Consider the following 22866-nt stretch of genomic DNA (forward strand, 5'->3'; position numbering starts at 1 on the left):
TGTTCCCCTTTCCTGAGGTCCTCGGGTGGGGGTGGGGTGGGGGAGGAGGGAAGTTGGCAACAGGAAGTGAGGAGAAAAGCAAAGACGGTGAGGGAGGGAGTCAAAAAAAAAAAAAGAAAAACGGCTGGGGACGAGGGTTTCTTCCTCAGTACCTGGGTCACCCCAGCCAGGAGCTGGTGGTGAGAAAATGGTGGGGGAGAGAGGAGGAGGTAGTTAGAGAAGACTGAGGAGGGGTACAGGCAGAATAACTACCTTTTTCTTCCCTCTTTCCTTGCAGGCAAGACCCCAGCCCCTCATGTCAGAGCCCCCTGTGTACTGCAACCTGGTGGACCTTCGCCGCTGCCCCCGGTCCCCGCCTCCAAACCCTGCATGCCCCCCGCTGCAGAGGCTGGATGCCTGGGAGCAGCACTTGGACCCCAACTCGGGACGCTGCTTCTACATAAATTCCCTGACTGGCTGCAAATCCTGGAAGCCCCCACGCCACATTCGCACCCGAGAGATGGTGAGACTTTCCTTCCTGCTTGTCCCTTTGTCCCTTCAAACTCCTCCTTTCCCCTACTGACCCCCAAAGTAGTATGTTTTCTTGCTGGGGCTCTCAGAAGATCAGAAGAATCACAAAATTGTGAGAAGGGTGTTGGAAGCCAGTTGAGGTGGCATCTGGATATAGCTTTGCCTTTCTCTTCCCCCAGAACCCTGGCTCCACGGAGGGAACACAGACTCTGAACAGAGACAATGGTATCCTGCAGCCTCAGGCAGAGGGCTCAGAGTCTGGCACAGGGACCCCAGAACTGCTCCACCCTCGGGTGAGATCCCTCCATCCTGATCACATGCAGGAAAAGCCATCTTTTCAGACTTTCTTTTTTATGCAAGACATCGTTCTTCAGTTCTTCAGTACCCACCACACCCCCCTGCCTCTCACCCACATCCGCACCCCTCCTCCCCCTACAGCCAGGGACTCTGAAGTTGAAGTTTCCTCCACCTGTTTCTCCAACTTCTTGCCCTAGGGTTCGCCTGGCCTCCACAGACGCACCTCCCAGATCGACCCCTCAGATCAACCTTCAGCCTTTCAGTCCCCCCGGCCTCTGCCACAGGTTCTGGATGACCCCCATGTAAGTCTCCCGTTTCCTTGTGAATGCCAAGATCCTCCCTGTCCTAGCCCCCAGTTCTTGCTCCTTCAGATACATCTTCCTCTTTCTGAATGTTCTCTGGGTATCTTTTCTTACCGAGCACTTACCCCAACTTTAAAGGACCTCACTCCTGGGAGACTGTCTGGGGAAAGCCATGGTGGCTGTGTGGGGGAGCTGGGTGGTTTATTGATACCTTTCCTTCCACTTCCCAGGAGGTAGAAAAGTCAGGCCTGCTCAACATGACCAAGATCGCCCAAGGAGGGCGCAAGCTCAGGTGAGAACAGGGTACACAGCAGGGGCCCAGGTTTTTGGGTTCTGAGGGGTAGAGCAGAGTGTTGGGACAGGCCCTCCCCATGTGACTGTAAATGACCTTTGCGCTGCTACCACTGCCCTCACCACACCTGCAGGAAGAACTGGGGCCCATCTTGGGTAGTATTAGCAGGTAACAGCCTGGTGTTCTACCGAGAGCCACCAACGACTGCCCCTTCCACCGTCTGGGTGAGTGTGAAGGAGGGGAGAACCAGGGTGCAGGAGGGGTTCTGGCACAACTTCTCCCTGCCTCAGGCCAGCTGTGGGGGCGGAGGTGGGGAGGATGATGTAGAGAGGAAGGAGCGCTGCAGTCCACCGGTTGAGAGGGAGGCAGTGAGGGAAACAGCGCCGTGGCCTCAGTTTCTCCCCTAACTGCCAGGGACCAGCGGGTAGCCGACCTGAAAGCAGCGTGGACCTGCGGGGAGCGGCCCTGGCCCACGGCCGCCACCTGTCCAGCCGCCGCAACGTCCTGCACGTGAGTGCCCTCCCGCGCATTCCCTGAGCCCCTACCGACCGGAGGGTGCGCCCCAACTTTCCCGGACGGGTCTCCTGCTTGGCCTCCCTGCTTTTTATGCTCCTCCACCCTGATCCAGGCCTTTTGCCCGCTGGCCCCTCAGATTCGCACGATCCCTGGCCATGAGTTCCTGCTGCAGTCAGACCACGAGACCGAATTGCGATCCTGGCACCGCGCGCTGCAGGCAGTCATCGAACGCCTGGTGAGATGGGTGGGAGGTGGCCAGACGGAGACCCGAGAGAGCCTCTGCCGGGTCGGGGGCGGGCAGAAGGAGTGGAGGAGGAACTGTAGGATGCGGTGTGGTGCGGGGCCGGGTGGTCTCAGTGCAGAGCCCTGGGATGGACCTGGGGCATAGGACCCCAGCAGCAGGTTAGGAGGTGCAGATTTCTCTCTTCCAACCTCCGCCTCGAACCATCTTGCTGTGCGGATCTAGGATCGAGAGAACCCCCTGGAGCTGCGCCTGTCAGGCTCAGGACCGGCTGAGCTGGGGGAGCTGAGCGCCGGGGAGGACGAAGAAGAGGAGTCAGAGCGGGTGTCGAAGCCGCTACTGCGGATCGGCGGCCGGCGGAGTTCCAGTAAGGGGCGGCCTGGTCGGCGGGGCCTGGGGGTTCTCCCGGCTCGCGGAGCCTCGGCTGCGCTCCCGTTCTGATCCCACATGCCTCGGCAGGTCGGTGTCCCGAAGGAGCTGAGCAGAACCGCGTGCGGAACAAACTAAAGCGGCTTATCGCAAAGAGACCGCCCTTGCAAACTCTGCAGGAGCGGGGTCTGCTCCGAGGTGAGGTGGGCTGGGCCAGCCAGCGCCTTTCTCCTTTGTGCCTGGCTTAGCTTTTTTGCAGCAGTTTTATTTACATTCCTGATCTGGGCATCAGCCCACTTCATGGATGAGAAAACAAGTGAGGCTCAGAGTAGAGCTTCCCAGAACTAGGTCAGCAGTCTTCTAAGCCCACACCTTCCCTTCCTGCTGGGTTTTGCAAGCTGAGGGGTGTACCTCCTTGCCCAGGCCTGCAACAGGCAGGTGGAGGGCCAGCCCAGCTTTGGGGTGGAGACTTGTACTAGAAAGAGCTTCCATGGGTGTCACTTGCTTCCCACCTCATTCTGTGCCTCTCCAGATCAGGTGTTTGGCTGCCAGTTGGAATCACTGTGCCAACGTGAAGGGGACACCGTGCCCAGCTTTGTGCGGCTCTGCATTGCTGCTGTCGATAAGAGAGGTCACTTTCCTAGAGACCCCAGAGTCTCCCCTTCCAACAGGCCAAGGCCCAGAATTCCCCACCTCCCTCACCCTAGTCTTCCTTCTGCCCCTTTTCTCTCCACCCTCAGATCTCTCACCAGCCCTCAGTACACACTTTAGAGCAGAAATCCTTATCTGCTCTCTGTCTCATCTCCTAGGACTAGATGTGGATGGCATTTACCGGGTGAGTGGGAACTTGGCGGTGGTCCAGAAACTTCGCTTCTTGGTGGACAGAGGTAAGAAGGCTGTGGGCAGGTAGTGGTACTAAGAACTTCATGCCTCAGAACCACAGGTGATTCTGAGTGAGGGAGCTGGCAGAACAGGGAGGTATTCTGGCTGGAGCTGCATGTTTCAGCTGTTGATTTCTTCTCATACATGTTGCAGAGCGGGCGATCACCTCCGATGGGAGGTACGTGTTCCCAGAACAGCCAGGACAAGGTACTTACCTGGAGGGTCCCTCAGACTCATAAAAGTTTCTCACATCATCCCTGCTCCTCGTGAATTCGCCCCTGTCCTGCTCCTGGGATGGTGGTCCCCACCCCTATCTCTGCTGTCTTGCTCCACTGTGGACCCCCTAGGCAGTCCTGTAGTCTGCCTTAACTGGATCTTTTCCCAAACTCCTGAACTCTCAGTCTCTGGGTCCCTCTGGTCCTTCATGAACCCTGAGCCCCTCTGTACTTCCTTCTTCTTCCAGAAGGCCGATTAGATTTGGACAGTGCTGAGTGGGATGACATTCATGTGATCACGGGAGCTCTGAAGCTTTTTCTCAGGGAGCTACCCCAGCCTCTGGTGCCCTCACTGTTGCTGCCCCATTTTCGTGCCGCCCTTGGTAAAGAATCGGAGCTTTGGGCAATACCCTTGATATGGAGTGGAGGGAGGGGAGACAAGAGTGATAAAGAATAGAGGTTCCCTTACACTCTTCTGTCCCATCCTGAGCACAGAGATGGAAAATAACTTTCAACTCATGTGCCAACTCCAGTTGTTTTTTGGTGAATATTTAGAGGGCTGACTTAGAAAGAATTCTAAGGCAGCGTTTGGGCTCAGTGAAAAAGAAAGCTGTGATAAATTAATGATGTCTTCCATGGGCATGGGAGAGAGTAGTGAGTTCACCCGCCCCGCCCTACCTAGCACCTTCCCTAACCTCACCCCTGTGCCCTTCCCGTCACTCTTTCTAGCACTCCCAGAATCAGAACAGCGCCTCACTCAAATACAAGAATTAATAAGCTCAATGCCAAAGCCCAACCATGACACTCTGCGGTACCTCCTGGAGCATTTATGCAGGTCAGGAAGACTGAACATCTGTGGAGGGAGGGTGGGTGGGGCATGCAGCAGGGACTCTGTTCGGGTCAGGTGAAGGTAGGGAAACACCTAAGACTGGTGAGCAGACAGAGGAAACCAGGGTCAAAGCCTTATTTGCTCAGTCGGTATCATTTAAATGGGGGAACTGGGGACCAAGACAAGCCCAGGGATGCTGTGAGGGAAATAAGGAAAGAAACTCTAACCTTTCACTTCCCTCTGCGTCTTTGTCTTTCATTTGGACAATATGGATGACTTACTTGGCTGAGCTGGGCCTGGACAGTGACCTCTGAGAGAGGGTAGCCATTTGAATTAAAGCCCCCCAAATTGTGAGCGGAGAGGACTCTAGGGGCAGTCTCTGAAGCTGGGAAGAGGCAAGGGCATCCTAGGTTGCGTCTTCGAGTTGTGTCCTGACCCTGGTCCCATCTCTGACCCCCTTGAGGCTCTCTCCTTGGTTTTCATCAGCCACCACACGGGATCCTGAAGCTAACTCTGCCTCAAACTTTGAAGGCTTGGGTTTATTTGAAGTGGCAAAGCTGCTGCCCTATAGCCCTGGCTGTTGGTCTTTTCTTACAGGGTGATAGCACACTCAGACAAGAACCGCATGACCCCCCACAACCTGGGAATTGTGTTTGGACCAACCCTATTTCGGCCGGAGCAGGAGACATCTGACCCAGCGGCCCACTCCCTCTACCCTGGGCAGCTAGTCCAGCTGATGCTCACCGACTTCGCCAGCCTCTTCCCCTGACTGGGGCAGGGAAGAAGAGAAAATATGTTTCCAGTGATCTTTGCTGGGTGCCCTTTGATGGGGGTGCAGGTGGGGGTGTTCTGTTTGGGGGACATCCCTTTAAATCCTGTGTCTCCCAGATGACTGTCTGCATCTTTGTGAGTCTGAGCTGAGGGGTTGGGATAGGGTGAGGAAGCTTTTCTAAAGAAGGAAGTGGATGGATTAACCCCTGCTTCTCTAGTTCCCTGTCATCACCTCTCCTTCAAGATAATAACGTATAAAGCAGGGCTCTTTCGGATGCACCTCCTTTATTATCAGGAAACAGTATCACTATCAAATTCCTCCCCAGATACATTTAGACTGTGTACAGCCCCAGCCTGTACCTCCCATCCCTGGGGCATCCCGAGGTTGGGGAGGGGGTGCTATGGCTCTTCCTCCTGACTTCTTTGTGAGGATGGAAACCCCTTAGGAAACGTGTATCTGTGATTCCCGCTCTCTAGGCACTAGAGTTGAGGAATTGTGTCTCTCCAGGCAGGGATCCCAGTAAAACACTCATGTTGCCCACAGCCATGTTGGGGGGCCCAGAGGGAGGTGGGGTGTGTTCAGAGCTGTCCCTCTGATCATGGGAAGGGGGAGGACTCAGCCCCTGGGCCTCATCCAGAATAGCCACAAAGTCCAGCTGAGTGTTGTCGAGATCAAGAGTGTCCAGAGGGTTACACACCTGCCCTTCGGGAGGAGGGTACAAGGCAGGGCCCCCTCCCAGCCTGCCCACCTCAGGATGGCCACAGCTGGGGTTGGTGCCTCCGGCCTTGAGGGGCCCATAGCAAGTGGGTAGTGGGGGCAGAAGTCGGGGTGGTGCTGCTGCCCTAATGGAAGCCTTGTTTGCCCCTACTGCAAAAGTTTCATGACATGGCGAAGGGGCAGGATAGGAGCCTGATTTGTGAGTGGGCAAGTTAGGTGCAAAGCCAGGTCCATATGTGGCCACTGGGGCCTTGGCAGGGCTCGGGCTTACCTGGGAAGCCCCTAGAAACTTGGGACTCTGGTAGAGAGATTCTTGGACTGGGGGATCTCCCCTGCCCCCACCCTCCCACAGCAGCTCCTGTTGAGACTGAACATAATTACACACAAGCTGAGCCTTGAGCTGTCCTGTAGAAGGAGTGGGGGAATCAAAATCCAAGCCAGGCCTGGGTTCTGAAGTCAGATAATCAGGGTGTGGCTGGGTATAGGTGTCTGACTGGGGATACTGGGGAGGGGGAGGCTGGGGGTAGAACAGAGGCTGTGGGCGTGGAGGCCCGTCATTGGGGTGGGCATTGAGGCAGGGTGTCAGTCCTGTGGAGTCAGAACCCACTGGACACCCCTGTTCTGGCTTCACCTGCACCTGTCCATAATGTTCAAGACGAGGACTCTGGCTGTAGGCTCCAGTTGGAGCCTTGGGGCCGGGGTACAGCCCAGAGTGAGAAGGGAACTCACTCCATGTTTCTGGGGTGGGTTCAGGATAGGAGACCTGCTGGGAACAGGGGTTGGGGCCATAGTTGGTGGGTGGACCAGGCCCAAGAGACAGGGAGCCTGGATCTCTAGCCCCATAAGGCTCAGCTGTCCCCGCCTCACATCCCCCATATCCCAGAATATCAGCAGTTGGGAAGTCTATATAAGGATTCAGACCACTGCCCATCATGGAGGTCCCAACCTCTGGCTCCTCCCGTAGCCCTCTGGTATCCATGGCAACATTTTCAGTGATGCTGGGAGGCTGTGGTGAGTAGACAGATGTTGAGAGTTGGTGATCGAAGTTCCGTCCTCCCCCTGTCACTGTGGGAGGTGTATGGACACAACCCAAGCTCTTGAACCTCTGGACTCTGGCTGGGGCAGGGCGGTCAGCAGCCCGGGCTGGGTCGCTGGCTCTCCGGGTGACCCCTACATTGGGGTTGTATCCTGGATACTCGACTCGGCTTCTCCAGGGAGGTGCCGGAAGACCTCCCATCCGATCCAGGCTAGGTACTGCAGTGGGTGGGGTACTACCCGCCCTGGCTGAAGCATATCTTGCCCGGAGCAGGTAGTGTTGGGCAGGCGTGAGGCCAGGTAGAGAGGATGCCCCATTCTCTGGTGGGGAGCCAGGGGGGAAAGGGGAGGCCAGGGAGGAGCGGCGGCTGACAGTATAGGCTGAGCTGATGCTGCTGGAGCTGCTGCTGCGGCGGTCAAGAGAAACTGGGGGGCCCAGACGGCGGGACACAGGGGTGCCTGCAAGTGATAGGCAGAAAAGGCAGGGTCGCCAGGGAGCCCTCTGCATCTCCCCCTGCTTCCCCCATGGGATAGCCTTGCCCTGGAATCCCAGGGAAGATTCCTTAACTATAAGCACTCCGTTCTGTCTCCTGCTCCCATTCCCTTTCTGCTTCTGGGCCATCAGGATTCAGGGCTGCTATGAACAGTCCTACAGGTTGTACACTGCACAATCCTGGAGGACAGCATTCACGTCGTAGACTTTGTACATCACAATAATTTTCTGACAGATGGAAGAAAAGTGTCTTGAGGAAAAGGGACCTTTTTCTAATTGTACAAAGGTGCTACATGGCAGCCCTGAAGGGTGAAGTCCTCCTTCTAGCTTCAGGGAGGGTGCAGATTTCAGCCCAGCAACCAATGCCCACACTGAGCTCTCACCAGTGTGGGGCAAGCTGGGCAGTTTAAGGCCCCGGGGCCCTATCGGCCGGAGTTGATGTAGCTGGTCCAGCCTGAGGTTCTCAAGGCGGCGAAGAGTAGACAGACCAGTGCCAGCAATGCAAGGCCCCTCATCCAAGCTGGACAGGTCCTCAGTGCTGCCCCCTGCATTTCCGGTCATTTCCACACCGCTGTCTGTATTAGCTGCGCTGCCTGCTGGGGAGTGGTCACTGCTGCAGGATGACTGGGCCCCAGGGCTCGGCTGTGGCTTCTGTGGGGAAGACGAGGGCTGAGGGTGGCACCCATCCCCCTTCCCCACAGCTCCCTGAACTTGGTGAGTGGCTCAAGCCTGTGACCCAGTGACTGCTTACGGGCGTAGAGAGGGCTGAGCAGGTGAGACAGGCAAACTGGAGGAGAGCTGTTGATGAGACGAGTCTAGACTACCTGGGATCAAACTTGTGCTCTTCATTCTATGCCTCTGGACAATTTCTTTATGCCTGAGTTTCCTCATTTGAAAATGGGAAGCGTAAGTTCCTGTCTCATGACATTATTATGAGGAGTACGTGAAATTAGACAGGACACAGCATCACTAACAAATTCCTCCCCAGATATATTTAGACTGTGTACAGCCCCAGGTAAAAGGCTTCGAGTAATATCCTCAGTCCTATATAAGAGTTTGTCGAACCAATTAAGTACTTAATTACACTAAAAACCCTAGATTTAGGGTAGCCCAAGGAATAACACTCAGATAAGAGACTGGAGGACTGGCCACAGAAGAGAGCCTTACATAGCAGGGATGGATGAGTTGGGACGGGACTAGAAAGATGTCGGCAGGGCGGGCGGGGGTATGGAGGCAGGGGGTTGCCTCACCATGGCACCCTCTGGCACGGTCAGTCTGCTCTCCTCCCTGATGGGACCTCCATCCCGCTCCCTCTTGGGCTCCACTGTGGAAAGAGCCGGTGCCCGGGGCAGAGGGCCATCCCCTCGGTGCCGCTTGGTCACGTGGGCATCAGGACCGTGCACTGTCTTGACATGTTTCCGGAGCGAACTGGGATCTGTGTAGCGTTTGGTGCAGCCAGGGAGCTTACACACATATGGCTTCTGTTGAGTGGAGAGTGAAGACAGCAGGCAAAAGGATCAAAGTGGGAAAATGCAGAAGTGGGAAAAAGGGGTGGCCCCAAGCAAGGACAAGGGGGGCCAGGGGGGAATGCATAGCACCCAAGGAAGGACGGAGGAGTAGGGCCCTTGGAGTAAAAGATGAGAGGATCAAGGGGAAGATTAGGAAAACTGACAGCCCAGCTGGGGAAAGCCGAGGGGCTGAACCCAGGTCTGCGAGGCCTCATAAATTCAGGGTTGAAGGGACCAGGGGTCTCCTCCGGATAGAGTGGGTCTATTCTAGTTTAGCCCTTTGGCTGGTTAGAGGTAGGGGGAGGGGTGTTAGGTGGACAGTCGCAGTTTCAGAAAGGCCTTCTCCAGGTGAACTATGTGGGTGGGGAGGACTCACCTCTGTGGAGTGGGTGCTGGGCTAAGGGATTTCTTAGGGGGAATCTTCCCAGTGGGTGACTTCTGTAAGTGGGGAGGGTCTCTTGGGTGGGGCATTCACCTCATTGGAATGGGTCCGGTTCTGGTGTTTGGCTCGGTCACTGGCATTGCTGAAGGCTTTACTGCAGCCCTCGTGCTCACACATGTATGGTTTCTCACCCGTGTGTGACCGCAGGTGTGTCTTCAGATTTTCTAGGCGTGAGTATGACTTCCGGCACCCCTCGAACTAGGGGATATGGGGGTCAAAGGATCGCTCTCAGACAGAAGGACGTGGAGATTAGAGGACCCCTGAATCTCAAAAGGGACATGTATCAGAGAATATAACTCAAGATGGAAGAGCTTTGGAGCTTTGAAATTCCCAAAATTTAGGGACAAGGGCAGGCAAGAGCTGGGGGAACAGAAGTAGCTGGAGGCCCTCTGCCTGCTGGGATGTGGAGATGATGCAGTGAGCATTGCCTGCTCAAGCCAGAGCACATCTCCCTGCACAGGCAGCCCAGATTGTCTTAGGATGGGGTCATCCTGGGAGGCTCTGTGTCCTCAGTCCAGGGTTTCTCCAGGGTTTCAGGCACAGTGCCTGCAAGTCAAATGTCCACAAAAATGTTTTAATTTCTTTTAAAAGCAAGGGAAAAAAATTAGCTTTTAGGTCCAAGGAAATGTTCTAATATATAACATTAATGTTTATCTTTATACCAACAGATTCATAAGATACAATTCTTACATACATTTATGGAGAAAGGGGCCTATGAAGGCAAAAGTCATATTGGGCTCTGCTTTGGTGGGGAGCCCCAATTTAGGGAGGGACCCTGAACTTGAGGAGGGGGTGCCTCACCGTGCACTTGTGTGGCTTCTCGCCTGTGTGTCTGCGCATGTGCACCACCAACATGTACTGGGCTTTGAAGGGCCTCAGCTCCCTGGAGCAGCCCCCCCAATGGCACACGAACTCCTTCCGCTCTCCGTGGATGTGCTCGCTGTTGATGTGCTGAAGGAGAAGATGCAGAGGCTCTCCAAGGTTCCTTATGCCCCTGAGATCCAGAACAGGCCTTCTCTTGACCTCCCACCTCACATCTTTCCATGGCTCCCCTTCATGGGGGGAGAAGGGGCAGGAAGAACCTCAGAGCCCACATCTCTGTTCTTCCAAGTTCCTAAAACAAAGCTACAGCTCCTGAGTTTCTGCCTACACAGGTAAGCACTCAACCTGTGACCTCAGTATCCTCTGACCTTCTCTTACCCTGATTCCCCCATGTCCCACCCAGAGTGTCCTATAGGCTCTGGCCAGCATTCCTGTTACCCCCTGGGGCTCACGTGCACCAGTTGCTCCTGGGAATCGAATTCCTGACTGCAGCCATCCCACCGGCAGTCAGTCTCATACACAGAATCAGGCTCAGGCTTCTCATCTCTCTCCAGGTCCTCCCGCCCATCCAGCATCCCCAGCAGGGGATCCTAGGGCAGGAGAGAAAATCCTAGGGTCACCTGAGTGACAGCTTTTGTTTCATTCAGTTTCCAGAGGTAAAGTTCCCCGCCCCCTCTTACCTGTGTGCCTGTGGAGTTGGGGCTGGACATATCACCTTCCAAGGGTTCCTCTGGGCACTTGCTAACCAGCACATCCAGCTCAGACTTCAGCTACCCAAGGGAAGAGATGAGGATGATGAAGGGAGAAGTGGGCAGAAGGAAGAGGGAGCCCAGCCAGGTCTTCCTGCCCTGAGTGCCCCCACCCAAGCAGCTGGAACCTCTGGGTTTGGAAGCGACTTCCTCCTTAGACTGCACTGGTGAATGGGATGGGCAAATGGTGGGATCTCACTTGGAAGCCTGATTCAACCCTAAGGAGTGAACCCTGGCACCCAAACCCCTTTATTTTTCTGGCACTGAAAACTTTTATACCCCTTGTTCTTCCATCACCTTTCCCCTAAAAAGTCCACTACACACCCACCCTGAGCTGAGGGAAATCAAATGGCAATATGAGGACTCTCACCTGGCAAGTTGGGAGGGGTCCCCGGGACTGAGGATGTGGCATCATCCCACCCTGGGTGGGGTCATGGGGACCACAAGGTTGGACCCCGAAGGAAGGCGAATTCCCTTTTTGGTGATTCATCTGGGGTGGGAATCCCAGAGATGGGCTGAGGAGGAGGAGAAGGGGAGGAAGTTACTTAGGACTGTCATCTCACAAAGTCTCTGGAGTTCTTGAGCTATTGGAGGGTTTCTGGAAGATGGTATGGGAGGTGGTTGAGGCAGTCCGATGGAAGTACTGAGGATTTCTATGCCTTTAAAATGATAAGGATTCAAATAGGGTCAGGTGGTTTGGAGGGCTTGAGGCTTTTAATGGGGTTCGATGGGTCTTTAGGAGTCTCTTAGCTCAAGGCTGTGTGCACCTCATGGTGCCGATGGAGAGGTGACCATAGGAGCCCCCTGGAGATGCACAGCGTGAATTGATGAAGGCCACGAGGGAGCTGGGCGAGGTGCGAATAACTGTCTGCAGGTCCAGGCTGGCATCCGACAGAGGTGAGATGGAGAGTGCCCGCTTCTTGGTCAATTTGACTGCACTCCGGGGAGGAGGAAACAATGGGGCTGGGGCAGGAAACAGGGGAGACAGATATGGTAAAGGGGCACATCTCCCCACACATCTAGCCAGTGAGTCCTGACCCTCAGCAAAAAAAAAAAAAAAGACACTAGACTCTGCCCAGTTGACCCCCTCTGTGACCTCCTGATCATGCTCTGACTTGTTGATCCTATCTCGAGGCATTTCCTCTTCCAAGGTAGATCCCTTGCCCTCCAACTTTCTCCCTCAGGACAAGTCCCAAAGGAGCAGAAAGGAAAGAGATGTTGCCTGAGGCCTCACCCTCGGTGCAGCTGTTGGTCTCTCTGGCTGGCCCATAACTGTGGGGGCTGGACATGAGGTTGGCCTGGTGGCAGAAAGGCAGACCGGGCAGTCCTAGAAAAGAGATCCAGCTGGAATGGGAGATTGAAATGGAAGATACACAAGGCCTCACCTTGAAACCCCAGGTAAGGCCTGATCCCATATTCCAAGCCCATATGACATGGGGCCTCAACTCTTTTTGTATATGGGAAACTGACATGGGGTAGGAGATGGCAGAGGGATCCCTGGGGCTGGGTGAGAGATCTGCCAGTTGTCAAGGTCGGGGGATTGATAATAATCACTGACCTTCCGTCCCCATGCTCGGGCCCCCCTGAGTGGGGAGGGGCCGGAGACAGCAGGGCTCGCCGTAGCTACTGACTGGCGGTGGGGTCATCGAGTTGAACATGGTGTCTCAGAGGAGAGTGTGGGGACACTGTAGGAGGGGAAGGGAGATCTGCAAGTTATAAAGGCAGGAGGGAAATACAGAAGGTCAGATAACTAAGTCAGGCACAGAACCCTGGGCAAAGCACCTCCAAGACATCTGCCATGGGAAATCAACTTGAAATGAGCATCACTCAGCCAGGGAGAGAGAGGGTAAGGAGAGAAGTCCCATAGAGGCAGTCTTAGGGATCTTTGTGGGAACTGGGTAGAAGCTTTGCCTGGATGGTCTGTGTGTTGTGTGTGTGTGGAGTGTTCTGGACTTAACTGTGGCTATGTGGGTTCCAAGGGATTTTATACCTGGGCCCTCTATTTCTTCTTCCTCTGACCATGGGCCAGCTATGAGGGGTGGGATGGGGAAATTCATGCAGAGGAGTGTCTGACTTAAAGCACTGGACTGGCTGCTCTGCCTGAACCCCTTTCCCTTTCCTTCATTTGTTGCTTGCCGTCCAGGTTCCAGCAGAGGGAGCCCTCGCCACGGCCCAGACAGAGGGGCTGGTAGGGCCAGGAGGGAACACGGATGATCTGCCGTTTTCTCTCTAACGCAGAAAACTGTGTGTTGAAGGGGATAGGGTTTCTGAGCGAAGCCTCCCGGGTCTGTTGGGTACAAAGGATGGAAGCTGGGGTTATTCAGGGGTGGTCTGAATCTAGGCGCCTGCTTAACTCTTTTGGTCGTTTTGAGGAACAGAAAAGGGACTGTGAGGGAAAACTTTGGGAGAATTAAAAAACAAAAACAAAAAACAAACCAAAGTCATCATCCATTAGAGAGGAGTAATGAGGAAGAATAGAGTATCTGTCCGCTTTTCTCCTCAAACTCCAGTTTTTTGGTCCGCCCCGGGTTTTCCGCTTTCCCGGGACTGAGGGTGGGGTGGGGCGGGGTAGGGTGGAGACCGACCGGGAGCGGGCCGGCGCGGTGGGTGATCCCGGGATGCTGGGATTTAGGGTGAGGGCGGGGTAAGATGGGGAGCGGAACCCGGACCCCATGACCCAGCCCGAGACCCGCAGCCTGGGCTGTACCCTTCCTAACTCCTCCTTTCCCAGCGGAGATCCTAATCCCGCAACCAAGACCTCTCAGCTCGACCTTGGCACAATGTTGGGGGGCACAGCTGGCTGGCAGCTGGAATGGGGGACACTTCTCCCGCCTCCTTCCTCTATGACTCACCCAGAGTAAGGAGGCGGGGGCTTGTAAACGACCCCCCAAAACTAGAGACTCCCCCAAACATGCCTGCTCAGTCATCTTCCTGCCCCACTGCCCAGCCACAGGGGAGCCCGAGATGGAAATGGGGCGATGTCTCTTCTCGCCCACGCGTGCCAAAGCCCACCTACGTCTCCCCTTCACACTGGTGAAAGGAAAATTTCGCCAACTTTTCCAGCTTCAATTAAGCTTTTCTGGGGTGTGGATGAGAGCGCAGGTTGGGACAGGGAGCTCTAGGGTTCCCTTGCTGGAGCCCTGAATCATCTTCTGTGTCTCCCAATTTTCCAGAGTGCCCCCCCGTCGCACCCCCGCTCCCCAACTCCCAGGAGTCGGCCCCGCCCCCTTCTCCCGGTCCCGCCTTCCCCGCCCCCGTGCCTCCTCGGCCCACCCAAGTCGCCGCCGCAGGCTCTGGCTGCAGACTGCTCCGCTTCCCCCGCCCGCTCCGGGAGCCCAGTCGAGCGAGCCACAGTGGAGGGGGGGGAGCGATGCGGATTGAGAGGCGGGACACATTCTTGCCTCCTCCCCTCGGAGCATCCAGAGCTGGCAGTGGCGCGGGGGGACGGGGTGGGGGCTCTGTTGGAGAGTGGGAGTCCCTCGGTGAGGTGGAAAAGAAAGAATCCAGAAACTATAAGGGGAGAAAGTGATTAGGAAAAATAAGGTGTGTCTGGGGAGGGGGCGGTTCCTGGGTATCCCAGCTGGCTTCCCAAGGGTTAACCACTCCAGACCCCCGGGAACCCCCTAGTGACGTCAAGGGCGGGGTCTGTACCGTCTGGCAGGGGATGCCTTGCCTAGGAGATAATGGGGGGGTCTCTGGACCCCGCCCCCCAAGGAAAAATCCTTATTCAGACCTTTACAACGCCCCCCGAGAAATCGCCCTGCCTTCTCCCTCTAATGGACCGTAAAGACCTATTCTATGACGACCCCGGTTCTCCAGCCCCTAAAACCTTTAGTCCCCAGTGTCTGTGGGATCCCCTTTGCCTAATCCTATCCCCAAAGCTCGCTGCCCAGGGCGGATTGTTTCGGGGTCACGGGGCCTGAAAGAGACTTCGGAGCGGGGAGCAAGGGCAGGCAGGGTGGTCTGAGGCAGAGGAGGGGCCTCGGTCCCCAGCTCCCGTTTGGGAGGGGGGCCAACCGAGATGCACAGGCAGGCAGTGGCCAGTGGTCCCGCCCCATCCCAGTAGGGGTCTCCCTGAGGCTGGCCCCAGCTGCCCCGGTGGTCCTGAGGTCAGAAGGTCAAGACAAGGTCTCCTCAGCTCCTCCTTAGCACCCTGCCCACAGCCCTTAGGACCCAGGAGTCCAAATTCCTTGGGGAGTCTTTCTAGGGCCTAAACTAGAGAGTCACTTCTCCAGCCCCCACCTAGTCCAAAAAATAATTCCTTCCCCTCAAAACACACGCACCAACAAGCACATCTGTCACAAGACAGGTCAGGGGTTCAAGCCCAGCCGCCCCCCAGCGGCTTTGTCGCCTCACACACACCCACTCCCACCCCATCTAGGGCTCTCTCCTTAGCTGTTCCCTCCTTTCAGAAACACTGACGTCTTCCTGCCCCGCGCTCAGAGTCACACCTGGAGTTCCCTATCACGCAGACCTCCAGCTAGCCGTCCCTCCAGCCTCTTCATCCCAACCTCATAAATGTGAGATATTTCTAATATATGGAAGAGGCGGAGACAAAGACATCCACGGTTGCCTGAGACAGAGACACAGACTGTAAGAAGAAAAAAGATACAGAGAAAGGGAGCTACATTTGAAAAAGTTCTCGAAACTTTCTACTATCTTACCCCGGGCTCTCCCACCCCTACTTTGCCTCTGTGCCCTAGGTCTCCCTCTTGGCTGGGCAGAGTCCCTCGCAAGCAGAGCATCCCCTCAGGCCCCCTCCCCCACCCCTCCCAGGTGGTCCCCCGCCTGCCCCCCTTCTCACCTCCGTCTGGGCGCAGGGCTCGGGATGCGCGGTCCAGGGCAGGAGTCTGGGCTGGGGGGTGTGCGGTGGGGAGGGGGGGCGGACAGGGCTGTGGCAGCGCAGCCTCAGTGCCACCCCCAACCCCCACAACCTGGCCCCCAGCCCTCCCGCCGGCCCAGCCCGCCGGGCCGCGAGCCGGGACCACCCGCGAGAAGCGCAAACTTTTTTTTCCCTTTTGCAAAAACTTTTTCTCGTTGAAGCCGCTGGCACGCCGCCGCTCTTCCCGCTCGCCCCTCACCTCCCTCCTATTTCCCTCCCTCTTGCTGTTCTGAAGGATGAGGCGGGGTAGCTGGAAGCGAGAGAGGGGGTGCCGGGCTTATTGCACCCCCAGGACCCCCAGGATCCTCCCCCTCCCTTGAGGGACCCTATACTGCCTAATACCCCCCCCCCGGGGGGCTGAACACGCTGCTGGTGGTGGGCAGTAAATCCCGGCCTGGATCCCTGGATCGGCTACCCAAGAAGAGGCCCTGACCAGAGCCAGGAAAAAAAAAATTGAGAATTATATTGAGGGGCGAGGAGCGGGCGACGAAAAAATTCATTCGAGAAAGATAATACTGAAAGTAGGGTCGTCGTACTAATTGAGCAATCCTCCATCTTGTAGTTTATTCGCTGGCCTCACCCTTTGGATGGAACATGAAGGGACTGAGACAGATTTGGGGTTTGGTGGAAACAGGATTGGGGCAGAGTTGGGTTGGGGGCCCTGGGCGGAAGATGTGGGGTCTATGAAGCATAAAAGGGAGGAGCAGCGGCTGAGGCTCTGGGTGCAGAGCATGTGTTCACAAGGTTACTAAGGAACCCTGGGACTGAAGCACTGTTCCCTGAGAACCCCGGCTCTCCTTCATCTCGAAATTCTGGAGACTGAGGCCGCCTCTGCACCTCTGCGCTGCCCACTCTCTGCTCTTCAAGGCTGTTTGCTCCCTCTGCTGGCCTTTCTGACACATGACACCTTCTCGGAGTCTGGAAACAGGAGACTCGGGGAGCTGAAGAAGTAGGCTTAACAGGTCCCCCCACCAAAGCCCAGTTGGGAGTCCATGGATGGGTTGTATGAACCCAAAGAAACCGGGGAGCCCACTGGCAGAGGCTGCCACTGTAGAGCGGTAGTGTCTGATAGGGGAGTGCCCTGTCTCTTTGGATTTGGGTTGCCATGGTGACCAGATGCAGGGGAAGGGGCAGCTATTTTAGTCTTTCTGGCCTTTCTTTATGAGAAAGGGGAGAAGGCATGATAGAGGGAAAGGAATCCCTTCCTTTTCTGTCACCTCCCACTTCCTATCTCTACATCCAAACACCACCTCCTCGGGTCTGGAAGGTCAGTGGGTTAACTGTTCAGTCTGAGGGTCAAGGGGAAAGGTGAAACGAAAAAGAGGTCTGAGCCTGACAAATATATGTAGTAACTGTGGGAGGAAAGATAAGGAGCCCTATTTGAGCGTCCCTCCCCCACGTGACTTTGACCCAGACACCACTTATACCCAGACGGTCAAGCAAGACCAGCGATGACTGGAGAAGGGACACTACACATGCTCCTTCCAGGGGAGCTCTTTCAGAGCACACAGCGTTCTCCTCCCCACCCTGGACTCTGGGCCTCTAGATCAGCGATTCTCAAACAATTTGGTTTCAAGACTCCTTGAATCTCTTTAAAAAATTACTCAGCTTTTGTTTATGTGATTTATATCAATTTACCACATTAGAAATTAAAACTGAAAAAAAATTGTAACACAAGAATACATAAGCACACATCCCATTAACAAAGATGTCAGAAAGATGATGTAATCACATGTCCTACAGCCTCTGGAAAACACTGTAGGCTTTTGAGACGTGGAAAATTAAAAAGGCAAATAACGTCTTAGTATTATTAGAAAAATAGTTTGGACCATGTGAAAAGGTCTCAGGAACCTCCCCAGGGGTTCCCAGGCCACACTCTGACAACCGCTCCTCTGGACCGTCATCCCAGCCCTTCTTTATGACTCACACTTCTTGATTTTTTTTCTTCATTTTTATTAGGAAAGTAAAAACATTTGCTCCCCCATCCTACCCCGAGAAAAACCAGAGAGCTTCACAAGCTCAGCACCGCTCTCAGGGCTCCCCGCTCTGGGGCTCTCCTAAACGCCTCCGGTCAGCCCTTGCCCAGCTCCCTCTGGAGCCTCCCTTGAACAGTCCCTGCCCTTGGCCCATCGGTTTTCCCATCCCAAGCCCTCGGAGCCCTCGTCGGCTTCTTCCTTCCCTCACTTGAGGGCTTTCTCTTCTTGGGAGAGACTCAGTGATTTTTCACTGCCTTCTCCTTCCCACCCTCCCTCCCTCCCCTCTGCCATCTTCTCAGCTGGCTTAGGGTAGGAAATCATGCTTTCTGGGTAGACTCCTTTAGAGGACACACTTCCCCCATCTCCCTCTACATCAGCCAGCCTGGAATAGGCCAGAGTCTGGACAAGAAAGTGCCCATTTGGGTCCCAGAGGGGCTAACCCAGTCATACTGCCAAGCGGCCCATGGGTGGAGGTATGGATCAGGGATCCGATGCTGCAGCCACAGATGCCCTTTGCCTGGGAGCCCTTAGCCTGATCTCTTCACTCCAAATGCCCAGGTCCTCTTGCTAGCTGCAGCCACAGGCCTCTACCACCATATCTGGCACATCTGTCTTGACCACATTGCCATCACGGTCGAGGTAGAGGAGAGAGAGAGGCCTTCGGGCAGTGGGGACACAGCAAGAAGTACCCAAGGGCCAAGGGTTATTGGCCTTAAGGAGGCTGAAGACGGCAGAATGGAAGGAGGCAGCGATGCCTGGGCTGCCAGCCAGGTGGGGGGGGCACTGCCCACTGCAGAAATTCAGCTGGTACCCCTCAGGTTGCAGGATCCAGTCCCGCCATCCCAGGTCCTGGAAGTCTACATAATGGTCTCGCCTGCAACATAAGGGGGTCTCAGGCTCACAGGTGGGGGTCCTCCTCCTGGCCCGGCCTGCTCCAGGCTCATTGGGCCGGGTCTTAAGCTCCAGGAAGGGCCGCTGCTCTCCCGTTGTGTCCAGGAGCCACCGAGGTTGTCGGGCAGCTGTGCTGTTGCCTTCTAGGGGTCTGCAGTCCAGCCGGAGTTTCAGGACACCAGGCTCCTCAGCCCTCAAGCCACTAGAGGGCAGAGTCAGGGCATGCCAGCCTGGGGTTGTCATTTGGTGCTCCGCCAGGAGGACACGGGATCCTCGGCGTTTCCTTCGAGGGCCCCATCGGAAAATCCTCAAGGAAAGAGTGCCAGGAAGGGTGGGGAGCACGTGCAGCCAGAGGCGAGCGTGGTACAGGTGGTAGGACCGAGGAGTGGGCAGGTGGAAGGTGAGCATGGAGCTGCAGGTGGAGGTGGAGGAGTCTGCCAGAAAGATGGACAAGGGACTGAGGACGGTGAGCGGAGATGACGCTGTCCTCTGAGACTCCCACAAGCCCTGCCCGCTGCTCTGCCTAGCACCCACATTTAGAAGAAACAGGGACTCTGCAACTGGTTCCTGCCCCCAATTCCTCTTCCTCTTACACCCGACTCCCTCTGCTTCTGCTGTCGTTCTGCCCTTCTGCCTCCCTTTTCCTGCCTGCTCTCTGTCTCTCCCTCACCCACCTGTGATGGTAGCAAAGCTGATGACCTCCTCCCCATTCTCTGGAGCCACGCTTCCCTGCTGCAGTCTCCGGAGGGCTCTGGTCAGCGCTGCCTGGGGTGGAGGATGAGTTATTCTGGGACGACTGGTCAGCTGCAGCCCCTCGAGGATTTGCTGCTTGGCTAGCTCGAGGACCAGAGCTCGTTCTGCTTGGGGCTCCAGTGTGGGACCCCCACAGGAGGGACACACAGATTCTGCCCCCTGTGCCCACACCAGTGCCCACAGCAGCACCAGCCAGAGCTGGACATCAGGGAGCCCCATGCTCCTGGTGAATGGCCCTGGGTCAGGCCGACAGCGTCAGATGGCAGTTGCTTCTTCTGCTGAGTCTGACTGCGTGGACGCCAACGTGGGCACGGCAGCAGCGGACACCAGTGCCACACCTACCCCTGGCCAAGGGTACAGTCACCTGTCTTCTGTAGTCTGGGACTCAGGAAGGCAGAGAGCGGATGGTCCGTTGGGTGACTGTTTAGTGCCGTCTGCCAGCTTGCCCCTCACAGCTCACGTCTGGTTACTGACTGGGGACTCTCTAGAGCCAGCAGCCTAAGGTTCCCTCACCTAGTGGTCAGCAGCCCGACCTACCCTCTGAGCCCCAGGATTGGCCAGCTGTGCTGCCCATCAGGTCCCTGCAGGGGGTGGAGGTTCCCCCCTGGAGCTCAGGTTTCACCATCTGGCCCTGGTCACGGAGCTTGAGGTAGGGGTAGGGGGTGGGGGGGCTATGTGGACATGCATGATGCAAGAAGGAGGATGATTTCACATGCTCCGTCCCCAAGGTCTGGGGCTCGGGGGAGGGAACTCCACATGAGCAAGGTGGGAAGGGCAGCTTCCCCCCATACCTCCAGTCTGTCTAGCTTGCCCAGCCACCACTGCTGCAGCAGTTTCCACGAGGCAGCTGGGAGTTCCAGTGGTTACTTCTCTGGGCGGGAAGGAGAACTCTGGTCTTTTTATTTCTAGCAATGGGGCTGGAATAGAGGTGAGAGGCTGGTAGGGGGAGGTGGGGAGTGGGAGGAACGGAGTCCTCCTGCCCAGGCCAAGGTGGCAGTGCCACGAGGCATAGAAGTCACCCCCTGACCTTGCCTGTGCTGACCGCCCAGAGTCCAGTTGGACTGGAGCACAACGTGGACGAGGGCTGGAGCATGTGGGGGGGGGTGGCATGTCACTGTAATGTCTGGGGAAACCCAGAGAGGTGGGGGTGGCAGTGATGCAATCTTACAGCAGGGCAGAGTCCATCAAGGATGGCAGAAGGGCCTGTACCCAGCTGCTGGTTCTCTCTCAGGGGGCTCTAAGAGTTGCCTAGGTTTGGGGTACCCTACAAGTGGCACCAGCCTCTGCTAATGGCGGTGGGAAATGGAAGGTTTAAGGACTTTTAGGAACAAAGCATGGTGAGTACTGCAACCTTAGTCCCAGTCCCAGCCCTCCTCACCACGCTCCTCACTGACTTTAAATGAAAGGGCCAGAGGGCCCTCCACGTTGAACTCATGAGAGTAGGCTTCATGCCACCCTTCCTCCTAATCCCTAGTTCCTTCAAGAAGCTGGGAGGAAGTAAGTGTGATTTGGAAACGTGCCTCTCCTCCAATTTATTAATCTCCCCACTATTTAGCCAGTGGGGCTGTCAAATCTGGCACAGGGGAAGAGATGGCACTTTGGGGGCTGGGCCTCAGTACCGCCAGTGTCCACCATGTGGCAGTGCTGTGCCACTGGACTGCGGTGGGCTTAGCGCTGACCAGCTTCCCAGGAAAGGGGCTGCTCTGGGGAGTGGAGAGATTTGGAGCACTTTCCGACCTCTCGCTCTGGGGACCCTGCCTCTACAAGGGAAGACGGATAAGCTGGTCCCTCAGCTCTCTCCCCTCGCCACTGCCTGAGAGCAGAGGCTGTCGCCAGGGCCCACATCGCTGCAACCTTCAGTTTTGGTTTTGGACCTCATCATTTACACGTGGCAACGGAGCATGGTGATGGGTGCCAGGCTCTTCCTAGAAACTCAGGCATCTGTGGTGGGGAGGGGGACAGTGAGACTTTTAGAACTTCCTCTCCATCCTGCCTGAGTCATGTTCCAGCCCCTCTGCCCCGTGCCTCCCCAGCTCTGTTGGTCAAGCAGGTGAGTGACAGCCCTCTTCCCCACTAGGGTCTGGACTGTAGAACTGCAAAGCAGAGGTTTCTGCCCATGGTGGTTATCTCAGAGGGCTTACCTGTTGGTGAGCCTGAGTCAAGGGAAGCAGCAAGAAGAGGCTGCAGGAGTCACTGACCTCACCTCTCCCCTCCCTTCTCTGTCAGGTGGCCCCAATTTCCAGCTCTTCCTACCCTCTTGCTGCTGTGCCTGGCCTGCCCCTACCTTCCCACTGACACTTACGTCAGAACCCAGCTATAAATATGCTTTTAGCATCTTAGTCACTTTCCCCAAGAAGTGCTCCGGGTTATAAATACCCCAGCCATCTGCCTCACAGGCCCGCCCTACCACCAACCTGGTTGGGGGCTGGGGGTAGCAATAAGCTTGGGGGGGGGTTAAGGAAGCAGAAGAAGCCTAAGTGATTATCTTGCCCAAAAGGGAAAAGCCTGACTAAGTCTAGAATTAGGGGCCGGGGGCTCTGGAAGAAAAGGTTTAGGAGACAGTCCCACTCTTTCCCGTTTTAATCAAAGGCAGAGCCAAGACACAAAAGAAGAAAAGGAGTAATACTGATTCCTTTTCAATTTAATTTATTTTAAAATTTGCTACTTTGTTCATCGTGGGTTTTTTTGCATTAATTTTGATTTAAAAAATACTGTATTAAGATATTTAGCTTGATTGATGAATTTTTTGGCGTCCCCTTAAAATTTTGCCCCCAAAGCAAGTGCTTCGCTTCACCTCACCTTAGTCTTGGCCCTGGGGACTGAAGCTGGGAGGGAGGTTAGATGTGGGAGAGGGGTGGAGTAGGGGGAAGGAGAGCCATCAGAAGACTTCCTTAGATGAAGATTTCCTCACGTCAAAGGCGGGATATCTTCCATGCGTTTGCTCAGGAAGCCCCACAGCTCAGATCTGCAGTCCCCTGGGTAGGTCCCTTTCAGACTTTCTCCTCTAGGGTTCCTATTCCAGGGACCTCAGACCCAGATAGGAGGGGGTTATATGCTGAGCAAACACAGACATCACGTTTCCCAAAGGACACATGGGTTTTGCGCAAACTCGGCCTTGGGCTGCAGACATTATCGACCGCATGGTTCAGGGCTGTCCAACCAAAGGGAGGAGATAGTGGGGGAGGAGGGCAAAGGTCTAGAGAGTACCTAGTCTTAGGGCAAATGCCACCCTCTCCTCACCCGAGGCCTACCTTTTCTTCTCTCTGTCTCGCTCAAGTGGCCCTTGGCCAGTTCCATCTTCCAGGCAGGACTCCTGGATGGGGCCTTGCGGGTCATTGAAGGGAAGGTGGCCAGCTTTGAGCCGTGCCTCTGC

At 55.8% G+C, this 22866-nt stretch overlaps 3 protein-coding genes across 17 annotated transcripts in view; 1 reads left to right on the forward strand and 2 right to left on the reverse strand.

Moving 5' to 3' along the window:
* ARHGAP9 (Rho GTPase activating protein 9) overlaps positions 1 to 5499 on the forward strand; it is a 13618-nt gene extending 8119 nt beyond the window's left edge. For 9 of the 10 annotated variants that reach the window (XM_072972523.1, XM_031675755.2, XM_031675756.2 and 6 more), the window contains exons 5-19: positions 278 to 502; positions 690 to 803; positions 1005 to 1109; positions 1340 to 1401; positions 1535 to 1625; positions 1816 to 1911; positions 2054 to 2152; positions 2384 to 2525; positions 2618 to 2725; positions 3060 to 3158; positions 3337 to 3414; positions 3563 to 3616; positions 3873 to 4007; positions 4354 to 4459; positions 5051 to 5499. In XM_072972523.1, the coding sequence (XP_072828624.1) occupies positions 278 to 502; positions 690 to 803; positions 1005 to 1109; positions 1340 to 1401; positions 1535 to 1625; positions 1816 to 1911; positions 2054 to 2152; positions 2384 to 2525; positions 2618 to 2725; positions 3060 to 3158; positions 3337 to 3414; positions 3563 to 3616; positions 3873 to 4007; positions 4354 to 4459; positions 5051 to 5222 (1686 nt within the window). In that variant the 3' untranslated portion in view covers positions 5223 to 5499. Of the gene's footprint in view, positions 1 to 84; positions 180 to 277; positions 503 to 689; positions 804 to 1004; positions 1110 to 1339; positions 1402 to 1534; positions 1626 to 1815; positions 1912 to 2053; positions 2153 to 2383; positions 2526 to 2617; positions 2726 to 3059; positions 3159 to 3336; positions 3415 to 3562; positions 3617 to 3872; positions 4008 to 4353; positions 4460 to 5050 lie in introns of those variants that run through there. The other variant, XM_015250927.3, reaches the window with a different exon arrangement.
* Positions 5493 to 16211, reverse strand: GLI1 (GLI family zinc finger 1). 6 transcript variants are annotated; one of them, XM_072972521.1, is made up of 14 exons: positions 15796 to 16162; positions 15443 to 15582; positions 12982 to 13278; positions 12550 to 12676; positions 12226 to 12318; positions 11759 to 11954; positions 11362 to 11506; positions 10923 to 11012; positions 10695 to 10832; positions 10222 to 10371; positions 9454 to 9618; positions 8721 to 8951; positions 7854 to 8121; positions 5493 to 7436 (listed from the first exon to the last, which is right to left on the reverse strand). In XM_072972521.1, the coding sequence occupies exons 4-14, from the start codon at positions 12647 to 12649 to the stop codon at positions 5698 to 5700; spliced, it is 3315 nt and encodes a 1104-aa protein (XP_072828622.1). In that variant the 5' UTR covers positions 12650 to 12676; positions 12982 to 13278; positions 15443 to 15582; positions 15796 to 16162; the 3' UTR covers positions 5493 to 5697. The 6 variants fall into 6 exon arrangements, with proteins under 6 accessions (XP_072828622.1, XP_072828621.1, XP_072828618.1 ...); XM_072972520.1 differs by lacking the exon at positions 12982 to 13278 and adding an exon at positions 14393 to 14501; XM_072972517.1 differs by lacking the exon at positions 12982 to 13278.
* A 1857-nt stretch (positions 16212 to 18068) lies between these two features.
* INHBE (inhibin subunit beta E) lies at positions 18069 to 19979 on the reverse strand. The gene is made up of 2 exons (XM_006217942.4): positions 19415 to 19979; positions 18069 to 19174 (listed from the first exon to the last, which is right to left on the reverse strand). The coding sequence occupies exons 1-2, from the start codon at positions 19710 to 19712 to the stop codon at positions 18417 to 18419; spliced, it is 1056 nt and encodes a 351-aa protein (XP_006218004.1). The 5' UTR covers positions 19713 to 19979; the 3' UTR covers positions 18069 to 18416.
* Positions 19980 to 22866: the final 2887 nt, after the last annotated feature.

The sequence above is a fragment of the Vicugna pacos genome, chromosome 12 (genome assembly GCF_048564905.1).
Source record: "Vicugna pacos chromosome 12, VicPac4, whole genome shotgun sequence".
NCBI lineage: Eukaryota > Metazoa > Chordata > Mammalia > Artiodactyla > Camelidae > Vicugna > Vicugna pacos.

Bases quoted from the DNA above. Each gene is read 5' to 3' on its own strand.
- GLI1 (XM_072972518.1), bottom strand. From the start codon at position 12,649: ATGTTCAACTCGATGACCCCACCGCCAGTCAGTAGCTACGGCGAGCCC. The intron at 10,833-10,922 runs GTAAGAGGGGGC...CTCCTGCCCTAG, and splicing joins CCAACTCCACAGGCACACAG to GATCCCCTGCTGGGGATGCT. The intron at 9,619-10,221 runs GTGAGGCACCCC...CATATCCCCTAG, and splicing joins AGAAGCCACACAAGTGCACG to TTCGAGGGGTGCCGGAAGTC.
- INHBE (XM_006217942.4), bottom strand. From the start codon at position 19,712: ATGGGGCTCCCTGATGTCCAGCTCTGGCTGGTGCTGCTGTGGGCACTG. The intron at 19,175-19,414 runs GTGGGTGAGGGA...TCTTTCTGGCAG, and splicing joins CAGCTTTGCTACCATCACAG to ACTCCTCCACCTCCACCTGC.